Source organism: Conger conger, chromosome 2 (assembly GCF_963514075.1).
Source record: "Conger conger chromosome 2, fConCon1.1, whole genome shotgun sequence".
Taxonomy (NCBI): Eukaryota; Metazoa; Chordata; class Actinopteri; order Anguilliformes; family Congridae; genus Conger; species Conger conger.
In genome coordinates, this window is record NC_083761.1 from 6012814 (window position 1) to 6031389 (window position 18576).

General features: G+C 47.3%; 1 protein-coding gene across 1 annotated transcript in view; it reads left to right on the plus strand.

Moving 5' to 3' along the window:
• The window catches only part of klhdc3 (kelch domain containing 3), a 39515-nt gene that overhangs the window by 1136 nt on the left and 19803 nt on the right, over positions 1-18576 (plus strand). The window contains 6 exon segments of the mRNA XM_061232755.1: positions 1270-1446; positions 5257-5372; positions 7744-7815; positions 10223-10436; positions 14289-14375; positions 18299-18407. Coding sequence (XP_061088739.1) covers positions 1270-1446; positions 5257-5372; positions 7744-7815; positions 10223-10436; positions 14289-14375; positions 18299-18407 — 775 coding nt within the window.

An 18576-nucleotide genomic window follows, 5' to 3' on the forward strand; every position in this document is an offset into this window, starting at 1 on the left:
TTATTTCTTCGCATGCTAGGGACCGCTTTTACAGGAGATGGTGGTGCATCTGACGGCTTGCCGGATTTAATAACGCGTTTAACGTTGCTGTAAAAGTTACCAGGGCAATTCCGCTAATGGTTTCTCAGACGCCACACTTTTCTTCGAGCTGAGCATCGTTTAGCTTGTAACCGTAGCAACTCTTTGATGACGACATCATCAGTAATAGGCAGGGCTCTTTTTTGAGATCATACTTTTTCTTTCACACCTGGGATTTTTACAGACACACAGTACCTTGACGCAACAACAGTAATAATAATAGTAATAAAAATGAATAAAAACACAAAATAAATGACAGTAATAAAACAAAAAGTTACAAAATTAACTGCAATTAACTGTATTAGACAGCTTCTGTGTTCATTGTAAAGTTAAAATGCCCTGATTGTTTTAAGCAAATGAAGACATTGAATTAAAATGTTTTCCCTGAATGAAGAAAGGGCACAAAGGAAGGATTTATTTACAGGGGAAAAGCAAAAAACGAAGAAAAAAACAAAAAACATTCAAGGTGTTCTAACCACCAAGCTTGTGGAGCAAGTTTAAAAGACTTTAATGGCAGAGTTTTGTTGCCATAGTTACAGGGTTTCCCCAGGAAAATAGCTAAACCCTGCCCATCTGCTTTTCCTTGCTGCCTCAAATACACCAGGCAAGAGTAATAGAGCACAGGAAAGTCCCCCAAAAAAATCCAAAACAAATACGATTTGAACCCAGGTCTGGTCTGACCTGGTGAAAACATGGCTATACGATGCCAAATGTATTAAATAGCACACGTTTTTTGAATGGTTCAACATAAGTGTTTGAGTGTGAGATTTTTGTAATTTCTCTCCGATGTTTGTGGAGGCGCTCATGAATTCCGTGTTGTGCCTGTGCTATTAATACCTGAGAGAAACCTTCTCACACTTACGAAGCTTGAAATTCCAAGTGTACCCTATCGCATATAACGCTGTTTATGCTGAAAAATGTCAGGACAATTCCCCACGCCAAAATCGAGTGTGTGTGTTCTCTGCGATGGATTGGTGACCTGTCCATGGTATATTCCTGCCTCTCGCCCCAGTGCATGCTGGGATAGGCTCCGGCACCCTCTGTGACCCTGACGAGGAATAAGCGGGTTGGGTAATGGATGGATAGAGGGGTGGAGAGTTGGAGAACTGGAGTTGACGTACCCTAACCCCAGTATTTGTGCAGTGGCGTTCTGAATGTTCGGTCGCTGAATCCCGGTATTCCCGACCGCAGTGTCCCTCTCCTGGATGAAGCTGCCTCCGGTCCGGACCAGCGGGCGGGAACAGGCCCGGGAGGTTCCCTACATGCGCTACGGACACACGGCGGTTCTGATGGACGACACCGTCTACATCTGGGGTGGCCGCAACGACACTGAGGGGGCCTGCAACGTGCTGTACGCGTTCGACATCGGTGAGTAACCGCTAACGTGCTGTACGCGGTCGACATCGGTGAGTAACCGCTAACGTGCTATACGCAGTTCGACATCGGTGAGTAACCGCTAACGTGCTATACGCAGTTGACATCGGTGAGTAACCGCTAACGTGCTGTACGCGTTCGACATCGGTGAGTAACCGCTAACGTGCTGTACGCGTTCGACATCGGTGAGTAACCGCTAACGTGCTGTACGCGTTCGACATCGGTGAGTAACCGCTAACGTGCTGTACGCGGTTGACATCGGTGCGTAACCGCTAACGTGCTATACGCGGTTGACATCGGTGAGTAACCGCTAACGTGCTATAAGTGTTCGACTTCGGTGAGTAACCGCTAACGTGCTGTACGCGTTCGACATCGGTGAGTAACCGCTAACGTGCTGTACGCGTTCGACATCGGTGAGTAACCGCTAACGTGCTGTACGTGTTCAACATCGGTGAGTAACCGCTAACGTGCTATACGCGTTCGACATTGGTGAGTAACCGCTAACGTGCTATACGCGTTCGACATCGGTGAGTAACCGCTAACGTGCTGTACGCGTTCGACATCGGTGAGTAACCGCTAACGTGCTGTATGCGGTCGACATTGGTGAGTAAACGCTAACGTGCTACACGCGGTTGACATCGGTGAGTAACCACTAACGTGCTGTACGCGTTCGACATCGGTGAGTAACCGCTAACGTGCTATACGCGGTTGACATTGGTGAGTAACCGCTAACGTGCTATACGCGGTTGACATCGGTGAGTAATCGCTAACGTGCTCTATTTGTTCGACATCGGTGAGTAACCGCTAACGTGCTATACACGGTTGACATCGGTGAATAACCGCTAACGTGCTATACACGGTTGACATCGGTGAGTAACCGCTAACGTGCTGTACGCGTTCGACATCGGTGAGTAACCGCTAACGTGCTGTACGCGTTCGACATCGGTGAGTAACCGCTAACGTGCTGTACGCGTTCGACATCGGTGAGTAACCGCTAACGTGCTATACGCGGTTGACATCGGTGAGTAACCGCTAACGTGCTATACACGGTTGACATCGGTGAATAACCGCTAACGTGCTGTACGCGTTCGACATTGGTGAGTAACCGCTAACGTGCTATACGCGTTCGACATCGGTGAGTAACCGCTAACGTGCTGTACGCGGTTGACATCGGTGAGTAACCGCTAACGTGCTATACGCGTTTGACATTGGTGAGTAACCGCTAACGTGCTATACGCGTTCGACATTGGTGAGTAACCGCTAACGTGCTATACGCGTTCGACATCGGTGAGTAACCGCTAACGTGCTGTACGCGTTCGACATCGGTGAGTAACCGCTAACGTGCTATACGTGGTTGACATCGGTGAGTAACCGCTAACGTGCTGTACGTGTTCAACATCGGTGAGTTACCGCCAACACTCAACGTCCGGTATGCCAGAGATACTCAATCTTACTGCTTGATACATTTCAGGTTTAACTCTGAGGTTGGACACTGTACATATTAACCAGCTATATTAATGGATAGTGTGCTGAACTGAAACTACTATCAGTCTGGATAAGGGTGTTTACAAAGGGTGTGTTCAAAAATGTATATGTATATTTGTCAGGCTGAAAGCAGCTTTATTTTGTCCTTGGAGTAACTTTGATTACACGTTTCCCGAACAGTTTGTGTTTTTGCTTTTTTTAGGAAGTGCATTTATGTCCGAGTCAAGTTTTCAGTTCTTGGCAGTTTCTGGCTTGTGCAGATAAGATTTTACCCAAACACATTTGCAGTTTAAAAAGAAAACGGGACGGTTTGGTCCTACTCTCGCTTGTGATACTGAAAACTTTTGCTTGTGTGTTTTCACAATGACCTGTGCATCATATCAGCGCTGTGATTAAAACGAATCATCACAAAAACTTTTGTGCTCTTGCGTGTGCCTTGCCCTTGGTAAACAGCCCAGTCTGAAGGTGACTGTGAGGTAACTTGGTGTCTGTTATTTTTATTATTGAGGAGATGCGTGGACTTTTGAATTACCAAAGAGCTGTGGTCACCCTTTTTCAGAGCGTGTCTCAAAAGTAAATTATGAAAAGATTTTTGAGCTGTGAGAATCCTGCCCTGTTTTATTAGTCTTGCAGCATGGATCAACTTTACCTGCTGTTTTTGACATTGAAGTTATTTCCCCTGTTAGTATCCTAACCTTACGCATTATGAGCTAAAGGGCCCAATGATGGTCTTCGCCAACACGTCCTCGGGTGTCTGATGGAGAATGTTTTATATCAGTCAGACAACCTGGTTAAATGAAAGGTCATAAAGACTAAAAGAAATGCCAAAATGTAATTCAGTTGGAAGTCCATTAAATTTTATTTCACATAGACACTGTCATAAAGACACATTTCTGTGGAATTTCCTCACATACAAATGCATTCATTTCAAGGCCTCTTTTGACTAGCCCTGGTTTGCAGTCTCTGATTGGACCGACTCCAAACGGTTTCCCCTTGGATTGCTGTCCCTGATTGGTCAGAACGGTTTGCCCTTGGTTCTGTTGTCCCTGTTTGGTCAGAATGGTTTGCCCTTGGTTCTGTTGTCCCTGATTGGTCAGAACGGTTTGCCCTTGGTTCTGTTGTCCCTGATTGGTCAGAACGGTTTGCTGTAGAAGGAGGCGTCTCACCCAGGCCTTAAGCCTGATTTCCACTCGTCACACCACCCTTGCGGGAAGTGTCACAGGACAAAAATGAAAGTGTCGCACAACGCTTTGTATTTATACTTTGGTGAAGGTCTGCAAGGAGAGTTCTGTTGTCTCTATGATAACGAGACATCAAACTCCAGTTTGACACCTCTTGGCAGCCGAACTTGTGACAGTTTGTTTTGTACATTTTTTGACATTGACTTTCACTGTTCCATCTGGCCGATCCTCTCTAATAGACATTGAGCAATGAAGTATGATGTTGTCTGCGACTTATCAAAATTCTACAGGTGCGTGACATGAGAGAAAGTGTCATACAGTTTTTCAGTTTAAAACACCTCATGTATAAACCAGGCTGTACTGCCTCTGAAGAAACCCCCTCAGAGAGATCTCGCTCTGTCTCTCCTACGCTGTGTGTTGGCATTCTCCCCCTCTCTCTCTGTCCCAAGATGCCCTCTCAACCCCTCCAAGGCCACCTCAGGCCAGCCCTCGTGCCCTGAACATGAGATGAGAGCAGTGCCCTCTTCAACCCCCCCCCCAACCTAGTCCTTCAGCCAATCAGGAACAGAGAATGCGCTGCCTGGTGCTTTGATTTTTACGCTTTTGCCCATTACAACATTCTCCACCCTCCAGGCAAACGCACAACAAGCCTTTCACTGGAAACTGTGCAGTTGCGTATGAGTGCGTATGAGGAACGCATGCATTCCCCTTACCAGATACTCTTATCAGGACTGCTCTTTCTCTGTGTAAAATACTGTATGGTGACTATCCGATGCCTTATCTGACTTTTTAAATTTTTGTTCTTTTTTATTGTTTTATTGGGAATCGATGGTTTTATTCACTTTCATGTTTACTCATTGTCGCTGCAGTTTTGGCCACGTCTCTCTTGTAAAAGAGATATGTAGCATCTCAAGAGACTTCCTGTTTATATAAAGGTTAACTAATAAAATATATATATTGTCCATTTACAGTATACAGCTGCATATTTCACTAAGGCAATTCAGAGGATCTTTGTTCAGAGGTCCAGTGGCTGTGCCCCAGCCTGGGATTTGAACCTGTCGACTCTTTATTTGCGGTAGGTTCTCTTTCACAGCCCTTCTCCTTGTCTCCCCCCCCCCCCCCCCCCCCCCCCTCCCAGGAACGCATAAATGGTTCACGCCCGCCGTGTCTGGCATGGTCCCGGGTGCGAGGGACGGACACTCGGCCTGCGTGCTGGGCAAGACCATGTACATCTTCGGGGGGTACGAACAGCTGGTGAGCACCTTTTCTTTTTTTTCTTCTGAAATCCTGTTTTTATTTAGTAACCCTCGTGTTGTCCTCATGTCCTGCATGTACCCCGGCTCCACAGGGTTGATTGTAACCCACCCTGGCCGCTCCTCTTCTGATAAAGCCTCTTCACTGAGTTTGAAACCCGGATTCAGTGTTTCTAATGTAGAAACACAACCCCTGTCACTCATCAGAATTTGAGTCACTGTTTTCCTTACTTCAGTCCGGGGCAGCAGTGTTCAAACTCCGTCCCGGAGGCCCATGTGTCTGCCGGTTTCTGTTCCAACAACAACTGCACTCCCACAGCAATTAACACGTTGTTAATGTGTCTGACTTGCACTTTTCCTGGGTTTATATGAAGAGGGATTATTTACTCTCGTGAGCCTAGTTGTGTCAGAAATATCTCTGCACGCCCATGAGGAATGTAAGCCCCCACATGCACATATGCGTGCTAGAATGTGAATGATTACGTAAAGCAAAGTGAACTGCAGGCCACTTCTGTTCGTGGAGCCAGGGGGCATACGTGGAAATTGGCAACGGATAAATTCCACACAGATATCAAGAAGTACTTTTTCACACAGAGAGTGGTCACTGTGTGGAATAGCTTGCCAGGACATGTAGTGGAGGCAGAAACTCCGGGGGTTTTCAAGACCAGGCTAGATACGGTGCTAGATGCTATTTAGCTTTTAGGCATGCTAAGCAATAGGTGCACTTTAGTGGTAGGAAAAGGCGGGCACTGCTGGGCTGAATGGCCTGTTCTAACTATTCTAACACTTTTAACACACTCTCTCACACCCTGAGTGGAGGAGCCACATCAGCTTCCCTACTGCACCATCTCTGGCTCCAAATGAAACAAAATGGCGGCGCCGGTAAACTTGACTTCCCAGGCTTCCAAGTGCTTTTCACGAGCCCGTGTATAATCAGTGGGAGACGTAACCGGTCCGTATTTCTCTACAGTCTGTGGTGCGTTCACCGCTGGCTTAAAGGGCGATGTTATTCCCCGCCATCTCTCTGTCTCTGCGCCGTGCGTTTGCAGCTCTTTCCGTATCCCTGGCATTGAGCCAGAACCCGGAGCGGAGTATTATCCCATTAGGGAACGTTACGGCACGCAGTAGCCCGGAATACCAGGCCGTTCCCTCCGGTGAGAGGAGGGAATCTGCACGCTGAGACGATCCGCTCACACGCTGGGAATTTTTACTCTGCAAGCTCCGGCAGGCGTTATTTCAGAATCTATTATTAATTATTTCATAATGAAATAACATCATTCCCACTGTTTATTTCACCGGCTAATATCTTTCTCCAGAGTGATATGCACACCACAGTGCTCTGTGCCAATAACATCTGCTCATGTATTGCGGCAGTGAGGATGGTTTTTTTGCCCTGTCCATGGGGAGGTTGCTGCTGGGGTTACTGCCTGTTTTAATATCCCTGTGGGGACCGTGACATTAAAGAGGACTGAGCTGAATGTCTGTGTGAGTGTTACGAAGTGCTTTGGCTGTAAAACTGTGTGTGTGTGTGTGTATATATATATATATATATATATATATATATATATATATATATATGCAAGAGAGAGAGTGTGTATGTGTATGTGAGTTTGTGGCTGCGTGTGTCAGAGATTGGTACCGCTCCTGCTTGCAGCCCTGTGTCCGGGATGCTAAAAGCAGGTACATTACCAGAGATGCTAACAGCAGGTACATTAGTAGTGATGCTAACAGCAGGTACATTAGCAGAGGTGGGCTCTGGAGCTCTCCTGGTGAACAGTGGTGGAGCTAGCGTTGGTGAAGACGGGCGTTAGACCAGTTCTCGCTCTGCCCCCATCGCTCCCACCAGTCTGCATCCTGGAAAATAACAGGAACGGTGCAGACAAAGTCATTGTGCGTTTCGCTGTGCTCTGAAACAGATATGTAATGTGTATTTATTTACAGAAAAAGTTACGGATGTGTCAAACAGCCTGCCACTTATCTAGGGAGGTTAGAGACCCAGGCTTGGCTTAATGCTGGATGCTCTCTAGTCTCTAGCTAAATGTGGAGCCTGGATGAGCTGAATGCACTTTTGTTCTCATTGTGTGTTCTTGTGTTCTAGATGGGCTGAATGCACTGTTCTCATTATGTGTTCTTGTGTTCTAGATGGGCTGATTGGCCTGTTCTCATTATGTGTTCTTGTGTTCTAGATGGGCTGATTGGCCTGTTCTCATTATGTGTTCTTGTGTTCTAGATGGGCTGAATGCACTGTTCTCATTATGTGTTCTTGTGTTCTAGATGGGCTGATTGGCCTGTTCTCATTATGTGTTCTTGTGTTCTAGATGGGCTGATTGGCCTGTTCTCCTCATGCTGTGTTTTTATCCCTCTGCTTCCAGGCTGACTGCTTCTCCAATGACATCCATAAGCTGGACACCACCACCATGGCCTGGTCTCTCGTCAACGCGCGGGTGAGCGGAGTCTGGCGGCCTTCGCGTTACCGTGGCAACGTGCCAACCAACACCCCCCCGGCTGAGAACTTTTCAAAAATAGACGCGCTGGACTGTACAAGCCGTTATACTCATAATAACCACTCTAAAGAGCACAGGCTTCATTCAAAATGGTGGCGTTTGGCAGGAGAGGAGTGCGTGGGTTAAGTGGTTTATGAGTTATTCATACTTTTCCTTGTACAGTGGCAGAAGGCTGGGAGATGAGATGGTGCTTTCAGGTGTGTCGAGTTTGAAAGGGCGTGATCTAGGAGTGAGTTGTTCTCAGGAAAGTTGTGAATAAATAACAACGTAATTTTTTTCATTAAATTGGAAACACCATTGTTATTAATAAATTATAGCCTATAGTAATACATCATAATTATAAATCATATCAATTCCAGTTAGTAAAATAATTCTGGTGCTGTAATCTTTCACTTAATAATTCATACTTAATAAGTCATGTGCCACACAATCTCCACATAGGAATTTTTATCCAATCAAAGAGAAAAATGTTCTTTGCCTGGGTTTCCAATCTTCAAAGTACTGAAGGGGGGTCCCAGGGTAGACGTGATATGCAATGAATCTATATAGATTTGGGGAAATTCTGGATCAGAACAGGTTGAAAACCCAGCGTTTATGGATATACCTTCATAACGTATTCAGACAACCATTCAGTTACACTGTTTTTGTAGAGAACCTCTCTCTCAGCGTATAAGAGATCTGTGTCCTAACTGGTGAAGTCTGATAAATGCGCTGCTATGTCGTACCAGTTAGTTTTCTCTCGCTGCAGTTCATTCAGACATGCCCTCTTGGGCTGCCCGCCAAATCCTGTCTGAGCGCCGGAGTGTTTGTGTGGGAGTCTTTTCTACCGTTTTTCTACGCTTCTCTCTTTGTTTTTGCTTTAATAAACGGAGGTCAGTAGCCCATCCGTGTCCTTTCTCTGGGCGGTTCGCGGGTGAACTATCCATTGAGTGAAATGGCGTTTGTTTCGGTCTTTTGTTCGCTGGTTTTCCGCGTTAACCGTTGCCGTGGTTACGTGCTGCGTGGACACGCGGGAGATTATTATTATTATTATTATTATTATTATTATTTTGTATTTTGTTATGCTGTCGCTTGTAGTGAGACTTTTCTCGTTTACCTTCGGAACCTGAATTGTATTTTTTTGGGGTTTACACCGCTTAGCCTCTTGGGTTTTAAGTGTCAGTCCTAGTGTTTGTTCTCCAGTTTAGCGCTTGGTTAATTGAGGTTGAGCTGTTAGTCTAATCTGCTGCTTGAAAAGATGTGTTAGCTGCCAGGCCGTTGTGACAGATGTATGTGGCAGGAAGTATCTATCGGTTGCATTTATATAAAGTTTATAATTTTCTTCAATTTAATTTGCCTGCACTGTCCCCCTTATTCACAATACTGTACCTTCTCATATTTTGTGTCATTTATAAATAAGTAAAGTAACGTTAGCGAGGAAAATGCGTACGCCTCCCTGCTCTGGGCTAAAAAAAAAAAAAGAAAACGCTCATTCTTCCATTTTCTCTGCATCCTTCTCTCTGCAAAGACTGGCTTCGTTTTTGAAGCGGTCTTGGGATTCCACCCCTCTCCAGTTCTTTAATCGTTCTTTAATGATGCTGACTGCGTAGCCTAAATATTGATGACTCCAGAGTCTTTTTTCAAAATTCACTTTGCGAGTGGTAAACGGAAAGCACTTTCCTAAATGACCGCAGTAGTTATTGATTCCCCCCTCCCCTCTTTCCCGAGTAGTTTTAACTTGACATTGTAAAAACGGCGAACCGTCTTTTCGTTCTGTGTCTACTCACTTTGTATTAATGTTTTATAGTACAGAAAAAAAAAACGGATTTATGAGGCTGTAGTACATTTCTGCCACTGGGTGGCACTGTGTACACACCATTATTTTCAGTTCCCCTCCTGAACCCGATGCAGTCTGACAGGGTGCGATTCGCTGAAGGCTTTTTTATGTGTATTTATTTCATCTTAACCAGTTGAATTATTTTTGTCATAAGCTTTTGCATACGTTCTGTCTTTGAAAACACACGGAGCGTGATTACCTGAGGAATTGTTTAATAAAATAAATTTAAATTGTTTCACTAACACTCCCTCACACGCACACGCATTGTTTTATTATTTACGCCAGTGGGGCAATAGTAGTTTCAAAGCTCATAGTTTCATTTCATCTAACAGAATATTTCTTTTAAATTTGGAGCGTGGAGAGTGGGCGGAACTCAGACTCAAACCGATCAATCCACGCGCGCTAAGCAGTCATCCGATTCCTCCTAATTGGCCTGATGGCTTGTCAATCCTGGCGATAGGCTCTTGCTTTGTGGTGTGAGCTGCTGTTTTGGTGCGCTCTAAAGCGCCCGCCCGCCTCTCCTCTCTCTAGGGCACGCCGGCTCGCTGGAGAGACTTCCACTCGGCCACCATCATCGGGACGAAGATGTTCGTTTTCGGGGGCCGGGCGGACCGATTCGGGCCCTTCCACTCCAACAACGAGATCTACTGCAACAAGATCCAGGTGTTCGACACGCGGACCAACACCTGGCTGGACTGCCCCTCCACTCAAATACTGCCTGAGGGGCGGAGGAGCCACTCCGCATGTGAGTCTCTCTCTCTCTCTCTCTCTCTCTCTCTCTCTCTCTCTCTGTCACTCTCTCTCTCTCTCTCAGTCTGTCACTCACTCTCTCACTCTATCTCGCTCGCTCAGTCTGTCACTCTCTCTCTCACTCTCTCTCTCACTCTCTCTCTCTCAGTCTGTCACTCATTCACTCTCTCTCTCTCTCTCTCTCTCTATCTTACTCTCTCTCGTTCTCTCTCAGTCTGTCACTCACTCATTCTCTCTCTATCTCACTCTCAGTCTGTCTCTCTGTCTGTCTCTTGCTCTCGCTCATTCTTTCTCTGTCTCTCTCTCTCACTCTCTCTGTCTGTCACTCATTCACTCACTCACTCACTCTCTCTCTCTCTCTCTCTCTCTCTCTATCTTACTCTCTCTCGCTCTCTCTCAGTCTGTCACTCACTCATTCTCTCTCTCTATCTCACTCTCAGTCTGTCTCTCTCTGTCTGTCTCTTGCTCTCGCTCATTCTTTCTCTGTCTCTCTCACTCTCTCACTCTATCTCTCTCTCACTCTCTCTGTTTGTCTCTGTCTGTCTGTCTGTCACTCACTCATTCGCTCTCACGCTCTCTCTTTCTCACGCAATCACTCTCTCTGTCTCCCTCTTTCTTTCTCTCTCCCTTTCCGTTTTTTCCTTTCTCTCACACTCTCCCTTTTGCTCTCACACATGCACACACACACACACACACACACTATACACACACATACACACGCAGACACACCAAAATACATGCCTCCTGTTTTGTGCCACGTCTTGTAAGGTGAACCCTGATTGGGCCGTCTCAACTCCCGTATGAGAACAACAGCTCACCACTTTGTGAAGGAAACGGAGTGAATGACCTTGACAGTAAAACGTGAAATTGCATCCTCACTGACCGAGCTGTTTATCAAGGGTACTCGTGTGAAACTGAGCCAGAATGGAGCCCCGTGTGTGTCTCTTTCCGCTGACTGCTGCAGTAAAATATGAATCTGAGCTCCAGGCCTGCGGCTCTGAAGCCCTTATGCATTACCTCTCGCACTCAACAAACGGCAGATAGGTGGTCACTCATCGCAACGATTCATTTTCCTGCTCTTCCTGAACTGGGACTTCCTGTTATCTCTTCCTGTTTCCTGACCTAAGCAGTCTATAAGTCAAGTGCTTGAGCGGGATGTGGCTAGGGGATGCGAGCGGTTAAACGCTTGCAAAATGGGACGTTTGCAAAAGAACGATGATTAGTCACGTCCCTAGTACGGGCCCGAGGTGAACTCCCAGGTGCGTGCGTCTGAGTTTGAGTGCCACGCCAGATTTGGGTGAACGCGCCCCTCTGTTCACGCGCGTTTGGGTAACGGATGTGTGTGAAGATTTTTGTGACTGGCGGGACGAAGGTCAGGTGGAGTTCAGCTGTGTTCGATGGTGCTTCTTCCCTGATTGGTTTTGAGCCTGCGCGCCAAAACGATTTGTACTGTCGTTCGTACCGCACCCTCGAGCCTGACACTCCACTGTGCTGCTCTTGTCAGGCTTTGAGCCGCTTATTGAGAGAGTTTAGAAGTTCACGATGTCACCACTGCTGTTGTAGCTGCAGCCAGTGGCAGTCAAAGTTCTTCCACAACCGCACAGGATCGCAGAGCCAGAATGGTGGGAGAGGGTAGCCTCGCGCACCTCATTTCCTTTACATTTTTGTCACTGTAACACAGGTGGAGCTGCAGCACCATGGCAACCTCTTGCAGTGCGGACCTTGTTAGCAACCCAAGGTCTCCTCTCCTTGTTAGCAGGTTTCTCCCTTCTCTGTTAGCGAGTCTCTCCCTTCTCTGTTCTGTGTTTGAAAGATTTAACAAAAAAAAACAGGAGAAAGAAGGTAAATCCTGAGCAGAGTTAAAGAGGTGAGCAGTCAGTGGGTCAGGTTTGGGAGGGGGGGAGGCAGGTGTTTGGGCGAGGGGGGGAGGGGGTGAGGCAGGTTTGGGCGAGGGGGTGAGGCAGGTTTGGGCGAGGGGGGATTGGGGGGGTGCTGTGATTGGGCGAGGGGGGAGAGGGTGAGGCAGGTTTGGGCGAGGGGGGAGAGGGTGAGGCGGGGAGGGGGTGAGGCAGGTTTGGGCGAGGGGGGATTGGGGGGGTGCTGTGATTGGGCGAGGGGGGAGAGGGTGAGGCAGGTTTGGGCGAGGGGGGAGGGGGGAGGCAGGTTTGGGCGAGGGGGGAGGCTGGGAGGCAGGTTTGGGCGAGGGTGGCGGTGGGGGGTGCAGTGATTGGGCGAGGGGGGAGGAGGGGTGCTGTGATTGGGCGAGGGGCGAGGGGGGAGGGGGGGGGTGGGGGGTGCAGTGATTGGGTAATGGAAGTGTCCTGCGGTGAGCAGAGGTATTTAACAGAAAGCCCCGCGCGCTCTCTGCTAACATTCGTTAAATGTCACCGTGGGAAATGGTGGCTGAGAGAAATAAAGAGGGGAAGCTGCTTCTCAATGTGGAGGGCGACCCGGCGTGACCGCTGGCTGCAGGGGGGGGGGAACCGTCTCGGGCGACGCTGGTTAATCACCTCACGCCTCTGAACAGGGGAGCGCGGTGAAGGCGTCGCGGCGATGAAAGAGACCGGACCCGTACAGGGCCTCCGTGTCCATGTGGCGTGGTAAAATAGTGTGGCGTGGTTAGCTCAGCTAGTTCGCTAGCAAGCATGGTGAAGTGCAGTGAAAGAGAAGGCTTTAGCAGGTTACCTCGACAACACTCCCCGATGACGTAACCCTCAAAATTCAAAAGAACGTTGTTGCCCTTGGCTAGAGGCGAGTTTGTCTTTAGCTGACGGGTAACGCGTTCGTTCAACAAATAATTTGGACAAGTGAGAAGGCCGGGGTTCAAATCCCACCTCGGACTCAGGCAATTTCTCACCTGTTACATCCACACCCCCGCGTCCACACCCGGCTATGTTACCCATTCTTTACATTTTTCATTTAGTGTTATACATGCCTGGGCTGTGTTTTGATACCGTGTCTTATTGTTGCTTTCTCTACAGCAGCGTTGCTCGACTCCTCGTCCTGAGTGTCTGCGGGTATTCCCTCCGACCGCGCGCTACGCCACCTGATCTCCCTAATTCCCTTATTATCTGAACCACGCGGGGGCGGCCTGTAGCGTAGTGGTTAAGGTGCATGACTGGGACCCGCAACGTCGGTGGTTGGTGGTTCAGTTCCCACTATAAGATCCGCACAGCCTTGAGCATTGCTCCAGGGGAGGATTGTCTCCCGCTTAGTCTAATCCACTGTACGTCGCTCTGGATAAGAGCGCCTGCCAATTAATGTAATGTAATGTAATGTGATGTAAAATAATGAGTGGGATCAGGTGATGTAGGCAGGAGCAAATACCTGCAGACAGTGCAGCCCGCAGGACGTGGAGTGGAGTAGGGCAGATATACAGGGTCCCAAGTTATCCATCTTCAGTCTGTACTCCCCTCTAGGGTCTTTCAGCACACTTGTCCCTGGTTATGGGTATGCACTTTGTTGTACGTCGCTCTGGATAAGAGCGTCTGCCAAATGCCTGTAATGCAGTGTAATATAATGTAATGTAATGTAATGCAGTGTAATGTAATGTAATGCAGCTTAAGGTAATGTATTATGATGTAATGCAGTGTAATGTAATGTATTATGATGTAATGCATTGTAATGTATTATAATGTAATGTAGTGCAGTGTAATGTATTTTAATGTAATGTAATGCAGTGTAATGTATTATAATGTATTGTAGTGCAGTGTACTGTAATGTAATTTGACGTCTGTAGTGCCTTCACTGTAACGGTTCCCGGCCTCAGGAAAGGGGTTATTACTGTGGTGCCTGCTTCTGGATCTTTCTCCCCTCCCTCATTGCCGTGTGTTGTTTGCTCCTCCAGTTGCCTTTAACGGAGAGCTGTACATTTTTGGCGGATACAATGCTCGTCTCGACCGCCACTACAACGACCTCTGGAAGTTCAACCCCGGTAAGAGATCTTCAGGAAATCCTGGGAATTCTGTGCGGAAGTTTTTTTTTGTCCTTTTTGCTGTGGATAAATATTAAATATTTTTGTGGGGGTGTAAAAACTGTTGAAGTTTTTTGAAAAAAAAAAAAAAAAAACAGTCCTAAATTAATCTAAAATTGCAGATTCGTGACCTCACCATTATCACGTAAAATGGAATACTTCATATGGAATATTTCAAAAACCCTCGGTCCAACTGAGGTTTTTCCCCTGAGTTTGCGTTACTCTAGAGTCCCTGTCTGTCCCTTTAATTTAAGGTTGTTCTGAGTTAGGGCAGATTAAGCTAATTGGTGGAGTCTGATTGGTGCTCCATACTGTACCCGCATACTGTTGCAGGGTTGTGGTAACATTGTGTCCACCAGATGGCGCAATAGGTCTTGCTTCTCTGTGGAGGCCAGTAGAACAGGGCCATGGATCAGTCCTAGAAGGTCCTCAGTAAAATGGAAAAAATATTGTCTCAAGTCGGCTATATAATTCCTATATTAATATTCTGTAATTTCACACTTTCAGATGGAAGAAACCTGTTTGTAGAAAGGTGTAAAAAAAAAAAAAAAAAGGTTTGAGTGGTAATATGACAATTGTAATTTAACGCATAAAAGTAACACGTTTATACTGTACTGAATTCATGCCTGGTGTAGCTCCTTAGTCTGAGGTGTGTGGTTTCTCACACAGTCCCCTGTACCAGTGTGCGAAGTAGTGTTTTTACTTGTGTTGAGTAAAAATGTAAGTTTCATTGAGATGTGGGTCCTGGGCTTACCAGAACCTCAGCTTTTGAGATCTGTTCTAGAATACACTCATGAATATGAGTGCACTCACACAGATGCACACACACATACACAAATGCACACAGATGCAAACACACAAACAGAAATACATTACATTACATTACATTATTGGCATTTGGCAGACGCTCTTATCCAGAGCGACGTACAATTGATTAGCAGTTGACAATCCTCCCCTGGAGCAATGCAGGGTTAAGGGCCTTGCTCAACGGCTGTGCGGATCTTATTGTGGCTACACCGGGATTAGAACCACCGACCTTGCGTATCCCAGTCATTTACCTTAATCATTACGCTACAGGCTGCCTGTATGGCAGGCACACATTCACACACTCACAAGCATACACAGATAGTCTCTCTCTCTCTCTCTCTCTCTCTTTCTCTTTCTCTTTCTCTTTCTCTTTCTCTCTCTCTCTCTCTCTCTCTCTCCCTCCCCCCCCTCCCTCTCTCTCCCCCCCCCTCCCTCTCTCTCCCCCTCTCTCTCTCTCCCCCTCCCTCACACACACACTGTTGAGCGTTAGGGACCCTGTGTGAGCGATCGTAGAGCAGCTCTCTGTCCCTTCCTGTTTACGGTGAAAGCAGTGCAGCAGCAGTTCCCCCAGACCGACGCTTCCAGCTCATTCCGCCTTTAAAGAGAATCTCACCTGAGGCTCTTATCAAACCGGGCCTTTACTTCAAAGCCTCATTTTCACATCTCTCTTCTTACTCAACTTAGTTTGGGTCTAATTAAAACTTTTCTGGGGAAAAAAGCAGAAATGCGTATCATCCTCGGGGAAATGATTTGATACGGCGTGAACGCCGGTGTTGAGTCATCCTCCATTCTTCCGTTCCATTCATCTTCCCGTTGTCTTCTAACTTTACTATTTTTTTTCTTGTGTTCATAAGTAAAAGGAAGCGCAACAAATAAACAGTAGATGTGTCGAATCACATTCTGAATGCAAAGTGCATTTCTTAAGATGTACGTGGTCCGCATAATTTCTTTTTGTAAAAGTTGTATTTCGGAGGTAAGTGCGGAGGCAGTTGAGTGGCGTGTTGTGCCAGAAACATGTTTTCGGTGCGGTTTTTCAGCCTGTGGTCTGGTGTGCAAATGGCATCCAAACAGTGCAAGTCTTATAAATAATGCAGGTGACCCAGATGTATCCCAGAACCCTCCCCGACTGAGAAATCTGTATAGAGGCACTTGGGTGGTGTGTGTTCGGTGGGGTTGTGGACCTCGTGGTCTGGTATCGGTTCTGGCCGACCCGCGGCCCTGTAGGACCCTGTGTAATTGGCGGTAGCCCCATCTGCAGAAGGTTCTGGTCCAAACTCGTGCCCGTAGACCGTAGATTGAATACGGACCCAGTGCCTCTTGTCACCTATGGGCCATCCCTGGGCTTGTGAAAAGCATTTAGAAACCGGTGGAAGTGAAGTTTTTGGGTGCTGCAGTGTTGCACAGTTTGGAGCCAGAGACTGCGCAGTCAGTGTGTGAGAGAGTGACTCTTCAGTGACGTGATCTGTCCCTGATTCGTCCACAAAGTATTGCTGTATCGTCCCAGTAACACAATAATCGACAGTCGGCACATGGAGTCGCATAAGATGAAGAAAAGACAGACACCACTGACTTACATTGAAGGGGGTGTCTGACACGCCTACAGTATACTGGAGCCCAGCGCCGAGGTCTCTGAGCAAGCCCAGGGAGTGGACCTGGGAAGCGGAGCCCGGTTCTGGCCGCTTGCCCCCCGGGCCGGACAGACCTGAGGCGTCCTCCCTGCGCTGACGCGGGCTGACCCAGTTTCCCCCGAGCGGTGGTGTCTGGAACGACCTTCCCCCGCTCCATCTGTGGAGGAGTGGAAATACACCTCCATATGTCCCCTACTCCTCCTGCCACCGTCCTCCTGCGGGAGCCGCCCACGGCTTTTATCTTATCCTTTTACAGTTCTTTTACGGCTTTTATCGTTCTTTACTTTTATTTTACCCACCGCACGCTTGTGTTCTGCGGTTTGTCACCGCAAGGCAGAGTAAACATAAGTTATGCATTTATGAGTCTGGAGGTTTGCTCAAAACAGTCTCTTCTCGAGGTGTTAAAATTAGAGTGCAGTCATTTTGTTTGACCAGTAGGTGGCAGCAGCAGCACCCCCCCCCCCCCCCCCCCCCCCCCCCCCAGCCGCTCGTCGTGGTAACGGATGATGCTGCATTGCCATCACTAATGTGTCCGGCGTGGCGCCTCGGACCACTCCATATATGGCACGGCCTTATGGGTAGATCAAAGATGCCGCCATATCCGGGCAAGGACTCAGGTTCTGCCTCAGTCTGTATTTATACATGACTGACCAACGGAATCGAACGTGACCTTAAAACCTGTTTTGTTCAGTTGACATTTTTACATTTGATTAACTTATTTTAATTTTTTTATGTTGAAAGCAGTACGTTTATTTCACTTCCCACCACAGTTTCTGGCTGGAGTGACAAGAGTGATATTTTTAATCGATTAGTGGGGTCTGTTTATTGGGCTGTCACTCAGATGTCACTGAGGAGGACTTTAATACAGAATGGCCACTTCCTGTACAGTAGAACCTCAGAAGAACCCCAACGCATCGGGAATGAAGTTTGATCCGGTCACTAACATTTTCACGACTCTGAAAGTGGTGTTGAAATACACCCAAGTTTAGGAAATTAAGCATTTGTTTCAGTTTAGTTTACGTCCAGTCATAATAACCCAATAATCTCAAAGGCATTCAACCAAACAACAACTGTCAGTCAAGTGCAGTCAAATAGGCCCTGAACCCTACATTGCTCCAGGGAGGATTGTCCCCTGTTTAGTCTAATCAACAGTAAGTTGCTTTGGAGAAAAACATCCACTAAATAACAATTTATATTATTATTATTATTATTATTATTATTATTACTACTACTAACCAACAACAGGCTAAACTAAAAGCTCACACTCTGGTGACTGAACACCAGCGGTAAGCTAAAGCCATACTTGCATTGTCCGTAGCCATCAGTGTGACGCCATCTTTGCTGGATTTGAAATTATTCGCCTGCTTCTCGCTTCAAACTGTTTTGTCCTTGTCCTTGAAGCCTCTCCTGAGATGGGGCTGTGCTTTTTTTTGTTTTGTTTTGCTGCAGAGAGTTTCTCCTGGAAGAAGGTGGACCCCAAGGGGAAAGGACCCTGCCCTCGCCGGAGACAATGCTGCTGCATGGTGGGAGAAAAAATCATCCTGTTCGGAGGCACCAGGTAACCTGCTCACACAGCGCCCCCTCCTGGAGTGGAGGTCGATATGCACGCACTACAGCCCTCCAGGACTGGAGTTAAACATGCAGACACTGTGGCCCTCCAGGACTGGAGTTAAACATGCAGACACTGCGGCCCTCCAGGGCTGGAGTTAAACCCGCAGACACTGCGG